The sequence below is a fragment of the Dipodomys spectabilis genome, unplaced genomic scaffold, assembly GCF_019054845.1.
Source record: "Dipodomys spectabilis isolate Male_0828 unplaced genomic scaffold, ASM1905484v1 ptg000175l, whole genome shotgun sequence".
NCBI lineage: Eukaryota > Metazoa > Chordata > Mammalia > Rodentia > Heteromyidae > Dipodomys > Dipodomys spectabilis.
The window spans coordinates 11,570,964-11,595,345 of NW_024870852.1; the positions used below are offsets into that span (position 1 = coordinate 11,570,964).

Below are 24,382 nucleotides of genomic sequence, written 5' to 3' on the forward strand. Positions count from 1 at the left end.
CCACATGAGAGAAATGACTTGGCAGTGAGGTAGGACCAGCAATCCTCACATAGGAATTCAAACTGAGGTATTCCCTGGACAATGAATGCAAACATGCAGTTATCCCAGTCTCATGCTCCAACCACCCTTTCTTGTGGGAAATCATGGCTACTATAGCCACAAATCTCAAAAAGTTGAGGATAGTAATAGCTGCCCACTGAAGTGCTTGCAGATGTTTCTCAGGACAAAGACACAGACCTCAACAAAGCCCAGACATATACTTGTCCTTTTGTTTCTCAATTCACTGAGCACATTTTTTAGGAAAAACAAAAACAAAAAACTGAAAGACAAACCATATTGAAAGAATCACTGTTATAATAACTTTAATTTATCTTGCATTTTACAGAAGTCTATGAACGATTTTAAAAAAGCACCTCCTTACCCCATCATGTTTCTCTGACAGTTGTTAAGTAGGTAATGAGTATGTCAACAGCTTGAGCATCGGCATCTTGCAAGGATTTCAGATCAATCACCTGCCAAAGAACTTGGCAGCTTTTCTATCTTGTTTTTAATATAATGGTATATCCACTCTGATGATAAACCTGTCCAGCCAAATCTCCATAAAACACTTTGCAAAATCAGTGGTGATTAGCAAATTAGTTAGCTTTGGCACGGAGCTGTGCTCGCTTGCCTGTGACAGCCTGGAAGCCGGTTTTGATACTGGCAACAGAGCATCGAGAATGACAAGTTTCACACTGTAAGAAATAGAGTCGGGTGTCCTTCTGCAGGATTGTGTCCGGTGACCGGCATGTATGACAAGTAACATATTCCTCTGCAGAAAAAACACAGAGCATTATAAGTAGCCTCAGATAGGCACAGAAGTACATCTACACATTAAGCACTGGCCCAGGACAGTTTATCTACCTAGACCAGGGAATCACTAACTAAGCTGTTATTAAAACAAACCAGTGGGTCACACCTATAATCCTAGCTAATCAGGAGGCTGAGATCTGAGGATCACCGTCCACCCACCCAGGCAGGAAAGTCTGTGAGACTCTTATCTCCAACAAACAACCAGAAAACTCAAGTGGCAATGTGGCTCAAGTGGTAGAGTGCTAGCCTTGAGCTGAAGAGCTAAGGGACAGTGCCCAGGCCCAGAGTTCAAGCCCCATGACCATCCATGCACACACGCCTGACTCCAAATGCTCCAGGATAAAGAGAAACTTCATTTTAATCTAGTTGTCTATAGGCAAACTGTTGAGCCTTCCTAAGTAGGAAGGGCAGGTAGTTTGGAAACAAAAGGGGGACCAGGCCAAAATCACAGGCTGGTTTCCCTTATTTGTCCTTTAGCTCCAGAATTGACCAGCAGGCTTACTTAACCAGATTTTTTTTTTTTTTTGCTGGTCATGGGGCCTGCACTCTGGGCCTGGGCGCTGTCCCTCAGCTCAAGGTTAGTGCTCTACCACTTAAAGCCACAGCACCACTTCCAGCTTTTTCTGTTTATGTGGTGTTGAGGAATCGAACCCAGGGTCTCATGCATGCAAGGCAAGCACTATACCACTGAGCGACCTTCCCAGCCCACTTGGCCAGATTTTTTTTACCTCACTTTCATTATCAATTTCCCCTAGATCAGACCTGTTTTTCCAGGCTTATTAAAAACAACTCTTGGTCAGGGCTGTGGCTCACGCCTGTAATCCTAGCTACTCAGGAGACTGAGATCTGAGGATCTCGGTTCAAAGCCAGCCCAGGCAGGAAAGTCTGTGAGACTTTTATCTCCAGTAAACTACTCAGAAAAACTGGAAGGGGTGTGGTGACTCAGATGTAGACTGTAAGCCTTGAGCTGAACAGCCGAGGGGCAGCCTCCAGATGAGTTCAAAACCCATGATGGGGGAAAAAAAAAAACTCCCCAAAACATTGCATACTATAACATTCCATAGTGACATAATAATAATCAAACTGTACACTTACTGATATATCTTCTCAAAACATTTTCTATCTGTTTCTGTTGGAATCTTCCTTTGATTACAAGTTGGTTATTACCATCTATAGAGCCGCTATGAAGGGAGGGAAAAATACCCATTATTTTTTGCTTTTTTTCCCCTGAAGGAACCAAATTCTAGCATCTTTGGTGGATTTAAATATACCCAGTGGTGTAAGATAAGTTCTAGGATCAGCAGACTACACTTATTTATATTTAATCAAGTTAGCTTAATGCCTGCTCACCTACCCGTATTTCTTAACTTTAAATCCAATTTCAAGCAACTCTATTTCAGATTTATAATGGATTTTTAATTCTAAAACGAACTGATTCTTTGTGTTTCACCCCATTCATCCCAAAAAGAAAAACTCTTACTGAATTGCATTAGCATGTGTAATGCAAGTAACAAGCTATAAAAATACATGAAAAGGCTGTATGTATTTTATTTAAAACTTGTAAGCCAGGTATAGTGGTATGCATCTATAATCACAGTAGGTGACTTAAGCCCAGTAGTTAGTTCAGACAACACAGCAAGACCTATCACAAATAAAAATTCCAAGCACCAAACACTTAGACCCAGTCATAGTTAAAAATCTAAAAAAAAAAAATACAGTTGCAAATTGGCTGTTTATGTAAATTTTTAATATGTGAATACATTGCTAGAACCTATCCCATGATTCTTTTAATGGTAAGGATCCAAAGGCTATGGTGATTCAAATGTAAGAAATTTTTTTTATTCAGTCATTTAAAAAAATCTTAGCTCTAAAATATATTACCATAAGCTAATTACCACTGGTCATTTATATCACATGACTACAAACTAAAATTTTTCAAAACACTAGTACATTGTTAGCTTTTGTTCCTTTATTTAAACTGTAGTAAATTTGTATTTAAAACCTACAGTTCTGGGGCTGGGAAGGCAGCTCAGTGGTAGAGTGCATGCCTTGCAAGCATGAGGCCCTGGGTTTGATTCCTCAGCACCACATAAACAGAAAAAGCCGGAAGTGGCGCTGTGGCTCCAGTGGTAGAGCAGTAGCCTTGAGCTGAAGAGCTGAGGGACAGCGCCCAGACCCAGAGTTCAAGCCCCATGACCGGCAAAAAAAACAAAAACAAAAACAAAAAAAACCTACAGTTCTACAACAAAGCTCACATGTATACCACTGACCACTATTCTTTAACAAACATCACAGCAAGTTTAACAAAGTCCAACTGTGTTTTAACAAAACCATAAAAAGCCCAAAACACTGAATTATCTTTTTATTGCCCAGTGATAAAAATGCCTTTTAAGACCTCAAGCTCCAGATGCAAGCAGACTAAGCTTGTATTTGGACTTAGCAATGTGACCTAGAGTTCACTGAACTTTATTTCCAAATCTGAGAATAGTTATTTTCTATTTCTAGAACTGTTATATCTAGAACTGTTATAAAGTTTGAGTTGGTATACAAAATGGCACTTGGTATAGTACCCAGCACATAATATGTATTCAATATGTGTTGTCAACATAATGACCTAATCTACAATTGTTTATTTCTAGAGGAATATAATTCCCTACAGTAGGCAAAGGCATCTGCCAAGGCTCCATGAGATCCTGGCTTCCCTGAATGGGCATGGACTGGCTCAATGACTTCATAAGTGAGCCCTGCAGACAGGCAAGTAGCCAGTTGTTTCAATGTTTTCTCTTGTGACATTCAGTAACTTAGAAGCTCTACTTCTTTACTAGCCTTATACCAGTTAAAGAAAACAAGCTCTTGGGCTGGAGATGTAGCTCAAGAGAGAACACCTGCCAACCAAGAGCAATTCAAACCTCACAGATCTAAAACAGAAAATTCTGAGTTAATGGGATTCTCTTGAAATCTATTATTTGCTCCAAATAAAAAGTGTTCCAAGAGTGACAAGAAAGTTAAAAATGGTGGTACCCATGATAGCCACTGCCTATACCTCAGCACTAAGCTTTCCTATAGAAATTAAGCCATCTCACACCCTACTGACCTGAAAATTCCCTGGATTATCAGGTAACTGTTGTGAGCATGTTTAGTAATCTTTTCAGATTAAGGGTGGTTCTTAAATGTCTATTGGTACTCTCTGTACATAACTATTGATAGTTTCTTACCTTGTACCCAATTCTGCCAATAAAAACGCAAGGAGATGTTTGGGCTGACGATGTAATCTAGAAAAAAATCAAATACATCTTTCATGTACATCTGACCAAACTTCTGAAAATCCATCCAGTTCACTTTATCAATTAGCTATCAGGTGATTTCCAGTGCACGGTCACTTGAACTTTGAAATAAAGTACTATATAATTCCATTTATTTATGTTTCAATGCTTAAAAAGCAGAATCACATAGATATACATATCTAAAAACATGGATGGGAGCTGGGACTGTGACTCAGTGATAGAATGCTTGCCTAGCATGCATGAAGCCCTGGGTGATTCCTCAGTACCACTCAAACAGAAAAGGCTGGAGTGGTACAGTGGCTGAAGTAGTAGAGCACTAGCCTTGAGCAAAAGAAGCTCAGGAACAGTACCCCAGGCCCTGAGTTCAAGCCACATGACTGGCCAAAACAAAAAGAACATTGATGGGTTAGATAGACACTTTATACGATAGTATCTTTGTCTAGGAAGGAAGGAAGGAAGAATCAGAAGAGACACAGGTGGTCTTCATTGTAAAACTCTTTCAAGGCTGGTTTAAGGTGAAATTAGGAAGATCTCACCTCAAAAACCAAGCTGGGCACTGTGATGCACACTTACAATCCCACTACACAAGAAGTACAGACATGAAGACTGACATTCATGACTGCTAATTTGGCAAAAAAAAAAAAAAAGCAAGATACTATCTGAAAAAATAACTAAAGCAAAAAAGAGCAAGTTGTGGCTCAAGTAGTAGGATAATGTCTTAGCGAGCATGAGATCCTAAGTACAAACCCCAGTTCCATCAAATTAATAACCAATTCATAACATAATGACATTAAATACATTCAATCAATGGAGTTACCATTCTCCTTTTAGAACAAGATAGGTCTACTAAAAATAAATAGCAGGTACTAGTGGCTCAATGCTACTATAATCCTAGCTACTGAGGAAGCAAAGATCTAAGGGCTACAGAATGATACCAGCCCAGGCAAGAAAAAGCCCATGAAGACTCACATCTCAAATTAGCCAGCAAAAAGCCAAAGGAGAGCAGTGGTTCAAGTGGCAGAATGCCAGTCTTGAGTGATAAAGCCAAGAAAAGTGCCCAGGCCCTGAGTTCTAGCCCCAGCACCACCATGTACACACATACTCAAAAGAGAGGGTTGGGTATGGTGGTATACACCTAAAATCGGGAGGTAGAGGTAGAAGGAACAAGGAGGATCATGGTACCAGCCATGACTGGGGGAAGGGGAGGGAAAGCCAAGTGAGGAGCAAGGCAAGGTGGTTCACACCCATAATCCTAACCACTCAAGAGGCTGAGATCTGAGGATCACAGTTTGAAACCAGCCTAGAGAGTAAAGTCCGTGGCTCACGTAATAGAGCACAAGCCTTGATCACAACAGTTCAGGCACAGCACCTAGGCCAAGTTGAAGCCCCAGGACTAGCCCACGCACACACACATAAAAAGCCAAGTGAGGAACACACACAAAAAAGCCAACTGAGGAAAGGTACCTGGAACTAGTACTGGCACATACACAAAAAAATATAGATAATTAAAAAAGCAAAATTAATGCCATTCAATATACTATTTTTACTTCTAAAATCTATTATAAGCCAGGTGCTGATGGCTCACACCTATAATCTTAGCTACTCAGGAGGCTGAAATCAAGAGGTTCATGGTTCCAAACCAGTCTAGGCAATAAACTCTGTCTTGAGACACATCTCAAACTATTCATAAAAGGTATAAGCGGCACTGAGGCACAAGTGGTAGAGTACTCAACTTAAGCAAAAGAAACTCAGAGACAATACCCAGGCCTAGAGTTCAAGCACAAGGACCAGCCAAAAAAAAAACTATTAAAAACAACAAAATCAAGCTGCATGATGATTACTCATACTTATAATCCCAGCTACTAGAGAGGTGGAAATTGAGAGGATCACAGTTCAAGGGTAGCCTGGGCAAATAGACCCTATCTTGGACACAAGCTGAGCATAGTGTGTTGTACTTTCCTCTCAGCCATGTGGAAGGCTGAAAGTAGGATTGTAGTCAGAAGCTAATCCTGGAAAAAAAAGTGAGACTATCTGAAAAGTAACCTAAAAAGCAAAAGGGGTGGAGGTGTGGCTCAAGTAATGCAGTATTTGCCTATCAAATGCAAGGCCCAAAGCTTAACCTCAGTTCCACTAATAAGTATATAGTCAAACAAGAATGCTTCTTTATTGCTGGTAGAAGTATAAATTGAAGCAAGCAGCAGTTATGAAAATACCTTTTCCTGCTGGGCAACAGGGCTCACGCCTGTAATCTTAGCTACTCAGGAGGCTGAGATCAGAGGATCGCTGTTCAAAGCCAGCCCAGACAGGAAAGCCTGTGAGACTCATCTCTAATAAACCACTAGAAAACCGGAAGTGGTTCTATGGCTCAGGTGGTAGAGCTGAAGAGCGCAGGGACAGTGCCCAAACCCAAAACCCACGACACACACACACAGACACACACAAACAGACAGACAGACAGACAGACACACACACACACACACACTCTCTCTCTCTCTCTCTCTCTCTCTCCTTTAATTCAGCAATTCCACTCTGACACAAGGCTCTATTTTGAGCTTCCCCCCCCCCCCAAAAGATAGGGTCTGACTATGTAGCCCAGGGTGGCCTAGAATTTCTGATCCTTTGTCTGCCCCCCAGTCCTAGGAACTGGGATTTATAGGCATGCTTCACCACACCCAGCTCCCTGAGTTCCCATTAAGTCTAAAGGCGTATTTTTAGACATCTTTAGAAGCTTTACTTCCAATAAAACCTGGTAGCAATATGTACAACTAAGGAACTATTTCAAAACTCATGAACATTATTATTTGATGACAAGCTTTATGACATATTAAGAAATTACATTAAAATAAGTATGGCAACAATTTATCTAATATGTGCATCACATTGACAAATATTTAAGTAAGGTAATCAATGTGTGTGTGTGTGTGTGTGTGTTACTCAGGGCTTCATATTTGTTAGGCAAATGTTCTACTGCTTGAGAGCCACACCTCCAGCCCCTTTATCTCTGCTTATTTTTGAAATATAAGCTTCGCTTTTTGCTGTAGATTACAATCCTATTTTACACTTTCCACCACAGCTAAGGTAAGTGCATACCACGATTCAGCACTTTCTGTTGAGATGGGATCTTGGGAATTTTTTGGCCTTGGGTGATTTCCAAGTGTGATCCTCATGCTTCCCACCTGAGTACAGGCATGAGCCACCAGAATCTGGCTAGTTATCTACCTCTTTATGGTGGTTTCCCAGTGCTTTTTCATTTTCTTCTAATAGTTTTCCAAGTGAGAATATATACTACTATTCTTATCAGCAAAAAAGTCTAAAACACTTAAAAGTAATGAAAATAAGGGGGTCATCTCACTTATATATATACTTATCACTTTTTTTCTTTGTCAGTTGGGCCTGAACTTGGGGGCTGGGTGCTGTCCCTCAGCTCTTCAGCTCAAGGCTAGAGCTCCACCACTTGAGCCACAGCACCACTTGTGGCTTTTTCTGCTTATGTGGTGCTGAGGAATTGAACAAAGGGCCTCAAGCACACAAGGCAAGCACTCTACCACTGAGCCACCTTCCCAGCCCAGTACTTATCACTTTTGAAACTGAAGAACAAGTAATAACATAGATAAGTGAACAGAATGGACTTGCTAGAAAAGGTATAAGTATTCTGAAGAACTCCAGGCCCAGGCAGTGACTTGGAGCTGATGCTGGCACAGAATATAATGCTAAGAAGGAGAGCAGAAGTCCTGACAACAACCATGCAAGGAGGAGTCAATCCAAAAATGAGCCACTTTCCTAGAGTGCACTGCTAGCTTGGCAGGCCTGACAGGCGGGACTCTTCCCCCTTCTTATTCTTTCTCCATCTAGTCAGCATCCACTCCTGTCAGTCACTCTATCATCTCTGGATGCCATGAAATGAGCCCTAAGACCTAAAAACTGAAAGAATTGGCACATATGAACTGTGGCCTCCCTCAACCTACCCCCTACACTGTGTAACACCTTTTTGAACCTGCAAGAATCCACAGTAAGGACATTCATTATCCTTAAAACACCACTAAGAATCTGGATTTGGAATGAAATCTCTCCTTAACCCACTTACAATTTACAGATATCTGTAAAGTTGACAAATGAAGTTTTCTTGGTTCCTACTCGGACAACCTGTGGTGGTTTCATAACAAATTTCCTTTTCTCTCCAGCAACCATATCTGGATTCTTTTCCCTCATGATGTTGAATACTCGATTCAGTAGCTGAAAAGATAAAGTGGTATTCAAATATATTCTTACTAAATATACACATACTGCTGCATATTCTGCAAGCTCTTCTGAGGGCAGTAACTCATTACCAACTAGGATCTTACCCTTTATGGATGCTCAGTTTTTCTTTGCTAAAAGTTAAATGAACAAATGAGCTCCCATTGATTGTGTTTTTACAGCAAAATACTTGATACATGGAAAAGATTCAGTTATCCCTAAATAAGCAAACCTAAGCCAGACATAAATTAGCAACTTTGTCACCAAGGCCCATCTGATTCCCAGAGAACTCCACATTTTGTAAACTCAGATAGGAACAGTGAGTTTACAAAAGACTGTCACATTCTGTGCAAGGCTACTCCATGAGTGGCATCAGGAAATACTATGCATTGGCACCAAGACCTCTCCACATCTGTTTCCCCATCTATCTGTATTTTAATGGTCTCTTCAATTCAGCTGCTTTAGTGACCAGTTTAGTCCTTCTCAACAGAACTTACTTACCTCCTCATATGTGTAGTCTCTTTCTGAGCCTGCCCAAGCAGGCCCTGTCTGGTTACTGAATGAGATACCATCATCTTTTTTGCTGTCTTCATCTTCTAGAGCTGCAGATAACAAAGAATAAAGGATGGACCATGCTACAATAACCAAGGGGGGAGGGAAGATCTACAGAAATCCCCTTTCACAACATCTTCAAAGCACAAAGGAACCAAGGCTCATTACAATTCCTTTTCTTTATAGATGGGGATATAATTACTTTAAAAAAAAAAATCTCTTATAGGCCAGGTGCTAGGGGCTCATGTCTGTAATTCCAGCAGGCTGAGAACTAAGGATTACAGTTTGAGGCCAACCTGGACAGGAAAGTCCATGAGACCCATCTCCAATTAATCTTGAAAACATGAGCTGTGGTGGTAGTGCTAGCTTTGAGCAAAAAAAGCTCAAGGCTAGGGCCTAGGCCTTGAGTTCAAGCCCCAGGGCCAGCACACACACAAAAGATCTCTGAGGGGCTGGGAAGGTAACTCAGTGGTAGAGCGCCTGCCTTGCATGCCTGAGGCCCTGGGTTCGATTCCTCAGCACCACATAAGCAAAAAGAAAAAAAGCCAGAAGTGGCACTGTGGCTCAAGTGGTAGAGCGCTAGCAAGCCTTGAGCTGAAGAGCTGAAGGACAGTGCCCAAGCCCAGAGTTCAGGCACCACTACCGGACCAAAAAAAAAAAGAACAGCAACAAAAGATCTCTGATAGACATTTATGATAATACAAATGTAAGATAAAATATTACACATTAGAATAAAAAGTCCAACTGTTCTGAAGCACATAAATTTCAACATCCATAAAAACACACATACACACACACAAAGGAAGAATGAAATCTTTAACTTTCTTGTATAATCCTTTTGAAGGTCAGGAAAAATTTTAATTTTAAACGTTTTTTTCTTTTTTGGTAGCCGTTTTGAGGCTTGAACTCAAGGGTGTAGGTACTGTCCTTGAACTTTTGTACTTAAGCATAGTACTCTATCATTTGAGCTACAGCTCCACTTTCAGGTTTGGCAGTTAATTGGAGAAGAGAGGAGAAGAGAGTCTCATGGACTTTCCGAGCCTCCGAGCTAAGATTACAGGAATGAGCCATCACTACCCAACTACTTTAATTTTCAACATTACTTTAAATTCAGTTACAGTAATTTTTCTAAGTCTGAATTAGAATTTGTAATCTAATTATCAAATTCTGCCATGAAATCTTTGACCATCATTGTCAAGTTAAGATTCCTTTCAGCTCTCATTATTATGCAATGAAAATAAGGAGCAAGAAAAGTTAAAAAAAAAAGTAAAGCTCCCCAACCCCAAGCAAGGACACTGTAGCTTACTAAGTGATCAAGAAGCTATTAATTCCCAATATTACCTTCATCTTTTTCTAGTATTTCATCTTCGTCTGGGAATTTGACATTCTTCTTTTTCTTCTTTTTATTGCCAAGCATGATATCAAGGTCATCTTCTGGCTCAGCTGGCTCTTGAGCATCACCTTCAATCTTAAGATCCTAAGAAATTGAGATAAGTGTCAAAATTTCTACCCTAGAACCATTCTTTAAAAAAAAATTACTGGGGCAAGAACCATTTTTGGGGGTGGCAAATAATATTCAATGCTAAAGTCACAAATGATACATGTCTCTTATAGAAAGGCCAAAGTGGCCCAGAAATTCTGTCATTTAAATTATAAATTAAAACACTTTTGTATTCAAGGCTAGAGTTATACCACTTGAGCCATAGCTCCACTTCCAGCTTTTTGGTGGTTAACTGAACAATCTTAGGACTTTGGTGGCTTCTAACCACAATCTTCAGATCTTAGCCTCCTTATTTGTTAGGATTACAATAAGCATAATAAGCTACCAGTGTCACTGGCTCAAGATACTGTTGTGGATTGTTCCTATGTTTTATCCTTCCCTTTTATTCAGTCCCATATATCTTTACCCATGTTTCCAAATAGGGCTTATCAGACTTTTTTTCTTTTTCTGGTGGGTCATGGGTTTTGAACTCAGTCTGGACGTTGTCCCTCAGCTCTTCAGCTCAAGGCTAGCACTCTTAACCACCTAAGCCACCACGCCCCTTTCAGTTTTTCCGAGTAGTTTATTGGAAATAAAAGTCTCACAGACTTTCCTGCCTGGGCTGGCTTTGAACCGTGATCCTCAGATCTCAGCCTCCTCAGTAGCTAGGATTACAGGCGTAAGCCACTAGCACCCAGTCAGAATCATTTTTTTTAAATGATTTTTCAAAGGTTCTAAACTTTTGGGGGGGAGGGGAGGAGAGGATGGATTAGTACTCAGGGTTTAACTCAGGGCCTTCTGCTTCTGCTTATTAGCCTGCTCACTCAAGGCTGAGGCTCTACCACTTGAGACACAGCTCCACTTCTGGCTTTTTGGTGGTTAATTGTATTATTTATTATTTAATCATAAAAGATACAACTCAGTAATAGCCAAGTGGAAGTAATGCAGTAAGACAAGGTGTATGGTGACTAGGAGGTGACCGTTCCAAGTAAGCAAGGATCTCTAGGTAGACCACGTTCCTAGCACCACAGTAAAGTCACCAAGCTAAAAGCTCTCTGCAAGCAATCATTTAGGGATTTCACTTAAGAAAGCATAACCAATTAAACTACTGGCTACCGGTGACAGATCTTACTCTCTAGACCTTTCATTCCAACCATCTCATCATGACCTGATCGATCTTTCTAGTGATTAGCCTTCACTCTGAAACTAGCCAGAGGCAACCCAGACACCAGTCTTCTTGTTAGAATATAAAACACAATACTCTGACTTCAAGAGCATTAAAGACTTGGTGTCAGGAATCACAGAAACTAAATATTTATCTTTTGTTATCCCACATTGGCATGGCACCACACTAGGAATACCTTTAAACATCATTTCAATATATCACAAGAGGCATAAAACTCATGAGGAATTGAAAGTCATATGATGAATATGTACAGACAAGGTACAGCTTGACCCTAAGATTAATTGCTGAAGTCATGGATAAAGGGGCACAATACAGTTTAGAGATGATTCAAAATACTGTTTTTGACCAGTTCATCCAACTCCTATCCCAAGAATACTGTCAACATTACACATTTGGGGGCTGGGAAGGTAGCTCAGTGGTAGAGTGCTTGCCTTGCATGCCTGAGGCCCTGGGTTCGATTCCTCAGCACCACATAAGCAAAAAGAAAAAAGCCAGAAGTGGTGCTGTGGCTCAAGTGGTAGAGCGCTAGCCTTAAGCTGAAGAGCTGAGGGACAGTGCCCAAGCCCAGAGTTCAGGCCCTGTGACCAGACCCCCCCCCAAAAAAAATTACAAATTTGGCGTGCCTGTATCTTGAACTGTTATTGTGACAATGACTACAGTAACTTCAGAAATCTTATCAACAGAAAAGCTGGAATTAGTGGGAGTAAATAAAACTTGTAACTTCAAATCCAATTGTACAGTCTTGATGCCACTTCAGTCAGCCCACTGTATTAGCTAGATTTCACACAAACATGAAACTGGCTATTGATGAAGTACATGAGATAAGAGTGAATAAGAAACTTAGAAATGATAAATATAGGAGTCTTATACTCCATTTCGGGAGTGGGGAAAATGGTTCCTCACCATTTCACTTTATCCTGATATGCTAAAATAAACCCTTGTTAAAACTTAAAAAAAAAAAAGGGCTGGGAAGGTGGCTCAGTGGTAGAGCGCTTGCCTTGCATGCTCGAGGCCCTGGGTTCGATTCCTCAGCACCACATAAGCAAAAATAAAAAAGCCGGAAGTGGCACTGTGGCTCAAGTGGTAGAGTGCTAGCCTTGAGCTGAAGAGCTGAGGGACAGCACCCAGGCCCAGAGTTCAGGCCCCACGACCGGACCCCAAAAAAAAACAACTTAAAAAAAAAAGACTATAAATCAGTTCATACCATCCAGCCTCCAGTCCTATATATATATATACACCTTTATTAACTCAAGGTCTATAGCCAAGCTGAGGCCAAGATACAGCAGAAGGTAGAGAGTAGCAAAAAAGAAAAAAAAGTTTTTCAAGATTGTTAAAAAAAAAACAATTGTCACAAAATTTACACAAACAACTTGTTATCCATGCCTTGCTTGATGACCGAGATCCCTCCAACAGCCTCTTAATATTATGGTTTCAGTCAGAGAAAAAAAGTATTCCAAACAATAAAAGCAGAATTGACCAGCAACATTTCAGGATAAAAGCTACTGGAGAAAATTATCTGACATAACCTTATTAACCTTCTGTAGCACATCTGTTACTTTAGTATCTGTATTTAAACCTCATTTATTCAGTAAAATCTGAGCATTTCTCTCTCTCCATTTCCCTACAGTAATAACAAGGGAATTCCCAAACCAGGGGAAATTAGATACAACCAGGTAAAATTACCATCTTCTAAGGTATTCTACATTATCCCTATACTAGTTTCTTTGTTTTTGTCAGTCGTGGGGCTTGAACTCTGGGCCTGGGTGCCTGTCCCTCAGCTCTTCAGCTCAAGGCAAGCACTCTACCACTTGAGCCACAGTGCCATTTCCTTTCTGGTGGTTAAGAGTATCAAAGACTTTCCTTCATGGGCTGGCTTTGAACCACGATCCTCAGATCTCAGCCTCCTGAGTAGCTAGAATTACAGACATGAGCCACTGGCACCGGGCTTAAAGTTTCTTTGGAAACAGGAAACATTCACTTTATTATCCAAGCAATTAGCACACCAATGCCTGACTCATTATAATCACTAATACACACTTGCATAAAAAAAAAAAAAAAAAACTATAGCACTATTCCGAAAGTCAATAGACTGCTGCATAAATGTCCTGTTGTATGTGGATATACCTTGAGTTTTTCTTCACCAAAGAATTTCTGGGCTGGGAATGTGGCTTAGTGGTAGAGTGATTACCCAGCATACATGAAGCCCTGGATTCAATCCCTTAGTACCACATACACAGAAAAAGCAGGAAGTAATGCTGTAGCTCAAGTGGTAGAGTGCTGGCCTTGAGCAAAAGCAGCTCAGGGACAGTGCCCAGGCCCTGAGTTCAAGCCTCAGGACTAGGGGAATGGGGAGGGGGGAAGAAAAAAATAAAACATTTCTGAAGAGGATACAAAATGAGATGCATGTGTATGTATGTTCCTGCTCTTCTCTGTGAATGCATATATATGCTAAAACTTGCTCTATGATCTTTCATATGTGCTCTGCTAAAGTGATTCCTACACAGGTTTTTGTTTATTTAAATGGTAGTTCAAATTAGTGCTTAACTATAATCACAGCTACTAAGGAGGCAGAAGCAGGAAAAATTCAAAGCCAACTTGGGCAGTTAGTGAGACAAACAAGAACAAAAGGGATGGGGCTTTACTTAAGTGGCTAAGTTTTTGCCTAACATGTATAAAACTGAGTTTAATACCTAGTATTGCCAAATAAATGAAATGAAAAAAATAGTAGCTTTGGGATGGGAGGGGAGAACAGACTTCAGCTCCTGCTTCTATCTACCCTCCATTTCACCTATCTACCCAGCTAACTACTTCCTATTCAAAAAAATTTTGAGATATTTGTACTGAAATGACTCTAATAGACAAGTACACGGTCTGAAGTCACTATGTAAGATCAGACAACCCCACAGAGTAACCTGGGTGGTCTAGTTTGCCTATGGGCTGCCGTGTCAACCACCACAGTCTGGAGGCTCATTCTCTGCTGCTAGCAGAAGCTTACTTAACCAAAACAATGCAAACAAAATTAGAAATATCTGTTCCACAAGATTTCTCACAGCAAAAACCTCAGTAAAGTCACGAGAAATATATGATTAATTCAGTGGCATGCAGTGAAATATGTAAGACATACCTTATTAGGAGCTAGGAATGTGGCTTAGTGGTAGAGCGCTTGCCTATCATATATGAAGCCCTGGGTTCAATTCCTTAGTCCACATACACAGAAAAAGCAGAAGTGGCTCTGTGGCTCGAGTGATAGAGTGCTAGCCTTAAACAAAACAAGCTCAGTGACAGTGCCCAGGCCCTGAGTTCAAGCCCTAGGACCAGCAAAAAAGAAAGAAAAAGAAAAAAGGAAAAAAAAAAGGATACCTTGTCAGGAACTAGGGGCAGGGCTTAACTTGTACAGTACCTGTCTAGCAAGCAAGAGACACTGAGTTCAAACCCAGTACTGAGGGAAAAAAAAAGATACTTTGTCAGATACATTCATTAAGAAATTACTTTAACAGTGATAACAATGTAAGAAAAGTTATTTAGGAGATAAAAGTGGGAGAAACCTTTTAAGAGGTCAAGTTTTACCTTCAACAAGAAAGCAATACTACCTTTACACCTTCTTCTGCTTCATCAATATCAAATATCTTTTTTGTTTTTTTCTTCTTTTTCTTTTGATTAAAGAAGTTTAAATCATCAAGATCATCAGAAGCATCTAAAAATTGATTGGGATCATCGATTATTAACTTGGAAGAGGCAATGCATCAAATTGTTTTGTTAGGCCAACTCTAGCAGTTCTTCCCAACCAGAGGTTATGGTTCTGAAAAACACCCTATCACTGAGAGTCCATGGTGAGAACATTGGTTTAGTAAAGTAACTATACCATTCCTTACTGCTTTTAAGAAAAGGTCAGAGCACTAAACAGAATTTCTAAGACTTCAGATTTATCTCTTCACTTTTGCCTATCCCTAATGCCCCCACCTGCCTCCAATACTACAATCCCCTGCTCCAGCCCTATTGAACTTCTTCCAGTTCCTAATGTAGTATATGTGTAGTCTCCCCATGAGTCCAAGCAGCTAGGTCTCTATCTCACAGATCTTGGTCACTAATCCTGTTAAGTGGGGTTAGCTGTCCTTTGGGTGCCAATACATTTTGTTCACTCCAACTGAGGTAACCACTATCAACTTAACTTGTATAGCTATAATCCCTTCCAAATACTAAGAGGATGAGCCTTGCTCAACTGAATCTTAGTGCCCAGGTTCAACATTTTACTGAATCAATCACCAAAAGTCCTTATATAAATTATCTTATGCTAATTAAAATAAAGACTACACCTTTAACTTTGAATACTGATGTAATTGTTCCTACTATTAAAAGATTCCGTTCAATAACTTTTTGCTCTGCCCTACTATTTTCTAAGAATATTTTAGAATCCGTAGCTAGTTTTTTTCAAAGATTTATGAATTCATTTTATCTTATTGCAACAGAAATTACATTACAAACATGTGCAGGACACTTACTAGCACATGGTATTTACTCAAGGAATGTCAGTTTTCTCTTTTCCAGCAGTATTATATTCAATGCAACTTGAGTTTTTGTTTGTTTTTTTTTGTGAAAATACCATACAGAGGCATTACAATTACATGGGCAAGGTAATGAGTGCATTTCTTATCAAGCATTGTTGCCTCCTCCTTTGTTTCCCCTTACCATCCCTTCCCATCTCTTCTGCGTCCCCACCTACCCCCACCAACTTGAGTTTTCTGAATCATTTATTTCGCTTGAATAGTTAAATTTTGTTAAGAGCATATGTTGGGTGAAAAATCCACACTAGTACCAAAGCCAGATTAGGGACTATAATAATGATTTTTTACACTTATTTTCAGACTGGCTAAAACAAAATACTTGGTCCTATTTCTTTTTTTTTTTGTCGGTCGTGGGGCTTGAATTCTGGGCCTGGGCGCTGTCCCTCAGCTCTTCAGCTCAAGGCAAGCGCTCTACCACTTGAGCTACAGCGCCACTTCCGGTTTTCTGGTGGTTTATTGGAGATAGGAGTCTCACGGTCTCTCCTGCCCGGGCTGGCTTTGAACCGCAATCCTCAGATCTCAGCCTCCTGAGTAGCTAGGATTACAGGCGTGAGCCACCAACGCCCAGCTTGGTCCTATTTCTTTCTATGTACAGTATGATTAAAACTGGAGGAGACCTGACAGGTCAGACTAGAAAATCAGCCCTGGAATGATGAGGTCATCTTTGCAACTTATAAATTCAGTAGGAATTTCCCTACAACAAATCTAGCAGAAATTTGGCAAAATTCAGTGCACATAGACTGCTGATGTCCTTGGGTTCAATCAAGTGACCTTATAAGGCTAAGAAGTCACTGAGTACACAAAGTCTCTATCACTAAGGGAATCCAAGAGTTCCAGTACACCATTCAACCTGCCATTGTCCACTTGCCTTTTTTCCTACTATCTTCTTCATCTGCCTCCACATCTTTGTCCTCAGTTGGTTCTGGTTCCACTTCTTTTGTTTCAGAGAGCTGTGTTTCTTCTGTCTGGGCATCCCCTTCCTCATCTAACATAAAAGGCTTCTTCTTCTTCTTTTTCTTCTTGCTCATAGTAGGATCAAAAATCATCTGTTTAAAAGATATTGTAAAAAAGAACCAAGTGATTATTTTTAGCAATGTTCACATTCCAAATATGCTTTATCATCAAAAAGCATACTCTTAAGTTGAGAGCTGGTGGCTCACGCCTGTAATCCTAGCTACTCAGGAGGCTGAGATCTGAGGATCATGGTTCAAAGCTAGTCCAGGCAGGAAACTCCTTGAGACTCTTATCTCCAATAAACCACTCAGAAAACCAAAGTGGCGCTAAGGCTTAAGTGGTAGAGCGCTAGCCTGGAAATGAAGAGCACAAGGACATGCCCAGGCACAGAGTTCAAGCCCCACCACCACCCAAAAACAAAAACAAAAAGCATACTTAAAAAATGAAAAAAGCAAAATAAAAATAAAAAATAAATTAAAAAAAAGAAAAAAGCATACTTTAAAAGTAATAAGTGGGGCTGGGAAGGTGGCTCAGTGGTAGAGGCCCTGGGTTCGATTCCTCGGCACCACATTAAGCAGAAAAAACTAGAAGTGGGGCTGAGGCTCAAGTGGTAGAGTGCTAGCCTTGAGCTGAAGAGCTGAGGTACAGCACCAAGGCCTAGAGTTCAGGCCCCATGACTGACCAAAAAAACAAAAATAAATAAAAGTAATAAGTATTTGGTATAGTAAATGCCAAAAAAAGTAATCCTAGCTATTCAGAAGGAGGCTGAGATCTGAAATCACAGTTTAAAGCCAGGCCAGGCAGGGAAGTCTGTGAGACTTTTTTTTTTTTATGGGGTCCGGTCGTGGGGCCTGAACTCTGGGCCTGGGTGCTGTCCCTCAGCTCTTCAGCTCCAGGCTAGCACTCTACCACTTGAGCCACAGCACCACTTCCGGCTTTTTTTTCCTGCTTATGTGGTGCTGAGGAATCGAACCCAGGGCCTCATGCATGCAAAGCAAGCACTCTACCACTAAGCCACCTTCTCAGACCCTGTGAGACTCTTACCTCCAATTATCTTCACCAAAAAAGCTGAAGTGGAGCTGTAGCTTAAGTGGTAGAGCAATAGTCTTGAGCAAAAAGCTCAAGGACAGCACTCAAACAAGGACAGCACTCAAGCCCGAGTTCAAACACCAGGATCAGCACACAAACACACAAAGTCAAAAAGAGATTTCTAAAAACAAAGTAACACCTTTATATACTTTAGTAACAGTAAATTATATTAAAAAAAATAAGAAGGTAAAATAACATGGACACTGGTGGCTCATACCTGTAATTCTAGCTATACTATGGAGGCTGACAACTACAGATCAAAGTTCAAAGTAAGCATCTGTAGACTAAATCTATGAGACTATCTCCAATTAACCAGCAAAAAGGTAGACTGGCAGAACACTAGCTTTGGGCAAAAAGCCAAGCAAGATCTTTCTGGGGCCTATGGAGGAACCATAAAACAGACACTAAAGTTAAGGTCTTTCAGTTTGTAAAATATAGTATTGTAACAACTAACTTTCATGAGGAAATGTGAACGTTCTAAACCAATCATGGAATCTAATCACCTATGTTACACCTCTCCAGTCCTGAGGCTTGAACTCAACTGGGCACTGTCATTGACCCTGTTTGCTCAAGATGAGCACTCTATCACTTTGAATCACAGCACTAGTTCTAGCTTTTTGAATGGTTAGTTGGAAATAAGGATCTCATGGATTTCATGCCTGGCGTGGCTTAGAATCACAATCTTCAGATCTTATCCTCCTGACTGGCTATAATTACAGGAGTGAGCCACTACATATCTGGCTTGATCTGATTTTTTTTTCAATTTATCCTTCAGTTCAGACAAATTTTAACTTTAAAGGAAATCCATCAGCAACCTATAAGACAAATTTTTACTCTTTCAGTGAAATATAAAAGGCTCCCTTATTTTCATTTGAATGTCGAGTATAAAATACGTGAGGGGCTGGGAAGTTGGCTCAGTGGTAGAGCACTTGCCTTGCATGCCTGAGGCCCTGGGTTCGATTCCTCAGCACCATATAAGCAAAAAGAAAAAAAAAGCCAGAAGTGGCTCTGTGGCTCAAGTGGTAGAGTGCTAGCCTTGAGCTGAAGAGCTGAAGGACAGCGCTCAGGCCCAGAGTTCAGGCCCCACAACCGGACCAAAAACAAAAAAAACAAATAAAATACGTGAAAAAATTAATTATAACTTGCAGAATGTTTGCACTGATCACTGAAGATATAATATTTAAACGTACAGGGCAGACACTTGACACACAGAAAGAGTAAGCCTTTAAATAAAAAAGAATTGGATTTAATCCCAAGTACTTTTTTTCTGAGTTCCTTACTGATATTTGTTCATATTCTAGTGCTTACATTTAGCATTTTGCCTGATCTGCTGCTGCTATGGACTAGGTAGTGACCAAAAATCCAAGCCTGGAGCCCAAGTGTCTGTATTCAAAAACTGAATGTTCCTCAAACTTGAGTTATCTCATTACTCCTCTGTACAATAGGATAAGCAGCAGAACCAAAATTAAACCAGGCTGAGAATGGTGCAATCCCAGATACTGAAGAGGCAGCAATCTGAAGGATTGCAACTCAAGGTCAGCCTGGAAAAACTATTAGTAAGACACTCTCAACCAATCAGCTGGTCATAATGTCACATGCCTGTGGCCCCAGCTACACAGGAAGAAGCACATGGTCCAGGTCTGTCTGAGCAAAAACTTGAGACCCTCTCAAAAAATAAGTAGAAATAAGAAAGTTTGGGGGACTAAGCTCAAGTGATACAATATTGCTTAGAAAGTAGAAGACCCGGGCTGGGAAGGTGGCTCAGTGGTAGAGCGCTTGCCTTGCATGCCTGAGGCCCTGGGTTCGATTCCTCAACACCACATAAGCAAAAAGAAAAAGCCAGAAGTGGTGCTGTGGCTCAAATGGTAGAGCGCTAGTCTTGAGCTGAAGAGCTAAGGGACAGCGCCCAGGCCCAGAGTTTAGGCCCCACGACTGGACCCCCCCCCCCCCAAAGTAGAAGACCCTAAGTTCACGTTCCAGTACTGCCAAAACAAATCAAATTATTGAATCCAATGAATGTAATACTTTTTCAATTATCTCTGCAATTATTTATGTCTGATTCCTATTACTGAAAACTCCTTTAACCAAAGTAATTTCAGTTCCCCAGCATATCATGAAATTCTCAAAAAATACTCAAGATTCTAATAATTTATTTAAGTTCCTTTTTGTCTCAAATATATTAAGGAAACTATTGACTGAGTCCAAACTATTGTCTGTAATAAGATAGGGTAGTACTGTCTTACCCAGTAGAGAAATATCTACAAGGTATTCAGGAATTTTTATACAACCTCATTTCAATTATTCTCTCCTACCAGAATCCAGTTGTGTAAATGGGCAATTTTAAATGAGTCCATCTGAAGAACATTACCTGAATCTTCTAAGATAGAAGAGGCAGGAAGAAGTCTGTCTCCACAGCTGCCCTACTACTCCTACTCATCCTTAGTTCACTCAGGTCTGCAGTCTTTCAGGGAAGTAACTACAGTTCATTCTTGAAATAGGGAGACTTTGGCAGAACAACAAACTGCACTCAAGGCGTTATAAATTTGGTTCTGGCAGGGCATACAATCCATTTATTATATTTTTTTCAAGCATCTGACTCCCTGGAATACTAACTGCCTTTTCACTATTACCATTCAGCAAAAAAGACCATAGAAGGAATCCTAAAATCATCAGATGATAGAAAGCACAAGTGCTTTCTGAGCCATGAAAAACATTCTTATTTTAGATGTATAGGTATACAAATTATAACCTTTTAAAGGTTACTAATGAAGGAATCTTGTGCTAAAATATTTGACATCCCTTCCAAAAACTATCTCTGGATACTTGTATAACCTTTTAAAGGTTACTAATGAAGGAATCTTATGCTAAAATAGTTGACATCCCTTCCAAAAACTATCTCTGGATACTTATTTGTGTACATAATATACTCCTTATCTCATTTTATTTATGTAAAGTTGTTTCAAGGAGGCTCATGCATGCCTGTAATTCTACTCAGGAAGCTGAGATATGAGAATCAAGGTTCAAAGCCACCCTGGACAGCAAAATGCTAGAAGTAGAGCTGTGGCTTAAGTGATAAAAGAACTTTGAGTGAAAAAGCAAAGGGACAGTACCGAGGGCAGGCAACTAGTTCAAGCCCCATAACTGGCATTAAAGAAAAAGTTGTAAGTATACCAGGGATTTCAAGCAGAACTCCCAAAACACAAGTTCCTATCAGTCTTGACTAAAACCATGGCTTTTTATGACTTTCATGATGGGCATGAAGGTGGATGTATGCGGTCCCAACATTGGTGAGGAGGCTGAGGCAGGACTGTTGGAAGTTGAAGGCTTGCTGAGACAAGGAAGGTTTGAGGCCAACCTGGGCCACATGGAGACCCTCTATCAAATGTTATTATAATGTTATTATAATGTTAATATAAAATTGCCTAAGATATTTGGCTTCAAAAGATAAGCAGTTTATGTCAATACATCACCTTAAAAAAAAAGCTTCAGGGGCCTGTGGCTCACACCTGTAATCCTAGCTACTCTGGAGGCTGAGATCTGAGGGTCATAATTCAAGGCCAGCCCGGGCAGGAAAATCTGAGACTCTTACCTCCAATAAACCACTCAGAAAACCAGAAGTGGTACAGTGGCTCAAGTGGTAGAGCACTAACTAGCCTTGAGATGAAGAGCTCAGGGACAGAGCCCAGGCCCAGAGTTCAAGCCTCATGACCAACTAAAAAAAAAAAAGAAAAAACACAGCAACCCACAACTATGTTTTAATACTGGCCTCTTTCATATTCTAACATGGTTGCCAGACAGAATAACTTCCACTCTGCAAAGATCTTGACAGTTTATAAATCATTTCAACTCCACATTTTCATTTGGTCTTCATGAATCTACAGTCAGAAGTTAGGGAATTTTCCTTAAAATGCTTAAGTTAACCACACTACATGAAACCAAAAACCACATCCTATTCTTACATTCCTCTACATCTAAGTACATTCCACCAGAACAGAAAAGCCAAAGCCGAGTTCTAGTCCCTTGCTGTGTGACCTACAAGTTAACTTCCCCAGACCCCACTTTTCTGTCTACAAAATGACGTACTGGTGGATCCTCTCAGAAGTGCTAAGCTGCACAATACTTTATTGGCTTCCAAAGTCTACTGATGGAATGCTGGTGCTGCCTTTCTGCTTAGCAAAAAAATCCTTTTCATCCTTTGATAGTGTATTCATTCATTGCATGTCTCTAAAATCCCAATTACCAAAAATGATTCCTTCAGTCCCCCAAATCACTATGGCCTTATTTCTACTTCCTGTGGACCAGTAGCTGCTTCTTCTCATGAGAGTTGTATTCCCTACATTTTATAACGCTATGAACATTTTACCATGGAAAGTAATATAGGGAATACTACTTTTACTTGTATTACATTTAAGTACCTACCTACAAAAAGTTACGAAAAGTTTGGAGCACGAGCAGAAATAAGACGAAATACTACCTCACTGAATTTTCTAATACAGTAGCATAGAGCAATGTCTACCATGAACCTCCTACAAGAACCATCTGCCCCCCTCAGTCTTGACTTCTCTAGCCAAAGCTTCCTAGTCACCAAATGGGGGCAATATAACATAAGTCTGAAATTCTACTTGCTCAGCCACCTAGAATTTGGTTGTAGGCAAATATACAACTCTGTGAGCCTCAGTTTTCCTACCTCTGAAATGGGGACAACAGGAACTACTTCAAAGTATTGTGAGAATCAAATGAAAGCTTGGAGTACCCTCCAGGAAAAAAAGCTAAGAAGCAAGTTCCTTAATTTGCTTTTCAAAGTCCTCCATGAACTATTCAGTATCTAACTAACCAATCTGGAGAATACTCCATTTTCTGGGAACACATCTGCCTCTCTCGATCATTCCCTGTGATCATCCCAGTGGCTGGGAATTCTAAGCATCATTCAGGATCTTCCTAAAGGCTCTGTAGAAAGCTTCGAATTTTTCCTCTTCATCCCTATCCAAGGCCCTACAGGCCAAATTAATTATAAATTCTTCCTGCGATTTTTTGAGGGGGGGGGAGGCTCTGACCCCCACAGTTAAGCAATTTCATTTTAACTCGGCCAAATCATAAATTTGCCGAGCGGGTAGAGAAGATAGCTAGCCTCGCATCCACACTTCCCGCTAACGCGTCGCTAGAAGCCGAGGACTCTCGTCTGGAAGCTTTCCGGGAAGAGAGGTCACTTTTTCAAGCTGAAGGATCTTTTCCTCTGTTCCCACCTCCTTCAGCCCTCAAAAGGCAGCTAACTTTCGAGAGGAGAACAAGGGCCAGATACCTGCCCAGAAAAGCCAGCCTACAAAGTTCTCTTAGCCCGGGCGCGCCAGGGGCCCGAGGGGGAGGCGCAGTCGAGGGAGCCTGGGCCTCCAGCGACGCGAGTTGCGGCGACAGGGCTCCGGCGGATACAAGAACCCAGGCGTCGCCCATCCCAAACTCGTTCAGTCAGGGGATTAACTGGAGACTCGACCCCAACAGGGAGGGAGACTCCACTCCCGAAACGCCACCCCAGGAGGAGGCTGGCCTCAGCGCTGTCGCCCACAGGAGAGCGTGGTACGTCCGGGCCTGCCCATTCGGAGCCCTCGCCGGCTCCGCCGCTGCCGGCCGTTTAGGCCCGGCTGCTCCACATGGCGGCCGCCGACCGCTAGGCCGCAGGCCCGGTTTCCCACACTGGGGTGGGTTAGGCTTCCTTCCCTCAGTCCTTAACCCTAGCTTTGGGCTCAGACTCTCACCTCGTCCCCGGACATGGTTGTGGTTTGAGAGGGTTCGGCACGGACGGGAAGTCAGACAGATCAGCTTTAGGCTCCGGCGGTGGCAGCGCGGCTCCGACCGATACCTCACTCAGCACCGCACTAGGCTCTTGCATCAGCGAAAGGAAACGACACCCCGCCCTCCTCCCTCCCGTTGGAAGTGCGCCTGCGCGGGGCTGGCTGGGGCGCAGGCGCGCGAAAGAGCCAACCTTGCGCGCTTCGTGTGGCGCGAGTTACCAGGAGACGGTACGGCGCTGTGCATGCCGGGACCTGTAGTTTTCCCGCGGAAGACGGGCGCTTGCGCAGCAGATGTCCGAAGGTTGTGAACGACGACCAGGCGAAGCCCCAGCTCGGTTCTTTTCGCTGGCAGTTACCTCAGCGTCTCCGAGAGATTGGAATTGCTTGTAGAGCGCTGTTCC

General features: G+C 41.4%; 1 protein-coding gene across 1 annotated transcript; it reads right to left on the reverse strand.

Annotated features, from left to right (window-relative positions):
* Window positions 1-345: 345 nt before the first annotated feature.
* Window positions 346-24,112, reverse strand: Eif2s2 (eukaryotic translation initiation factor 2 subunit beta). The gene is made up of 9 exons (XM_042694244.1): window positions 23,946-24,112; window positions 17,021-17,198; window positions 15,181-15,284; window positions 10,266-10,401; window positions 8,874-8,974; window positions 8,221-8,369; window positions 4,068-4,124; window positions 1,948-2,033; window positions 346-811 (listed from the first exon to the last, which is right to left on the reverse strand). The coding sequence occupies exons 1-9, from the start codon at window positions 23,958-23,960 to the stop codon at window positions 636-638; spliced, it is 1,002 nt and encodes a 333-aa protein (XP_042550178.1). The 5' UTR covers window positions 23,961-24,112; the 3' UTR covers window positions 346-635.
* Between the last annotated feature and the right edge of the window lie 270 nt (window positions 24,113-24,382).

Bases quoted from the DNA above. Each gene is read 5' to 3' on its own strand.
- Eif2s2 (XM_042694244.1), bottom strand. The intron at 15,285-17,020 runs GCAAGTGGACAA...ATCAATTTTTAG, and splicing joins AGAAGATAGTAGGAAAAAAG to ATGCTTCTGATGATCTTGAT. The intron at 2,034-4,067 runs GTAAGAAACTAT...CTCCCTTCATAG, and splicing joins TTGGCAGAATTGGGTACAAG to CGGCTCTATAGATGGTAATA.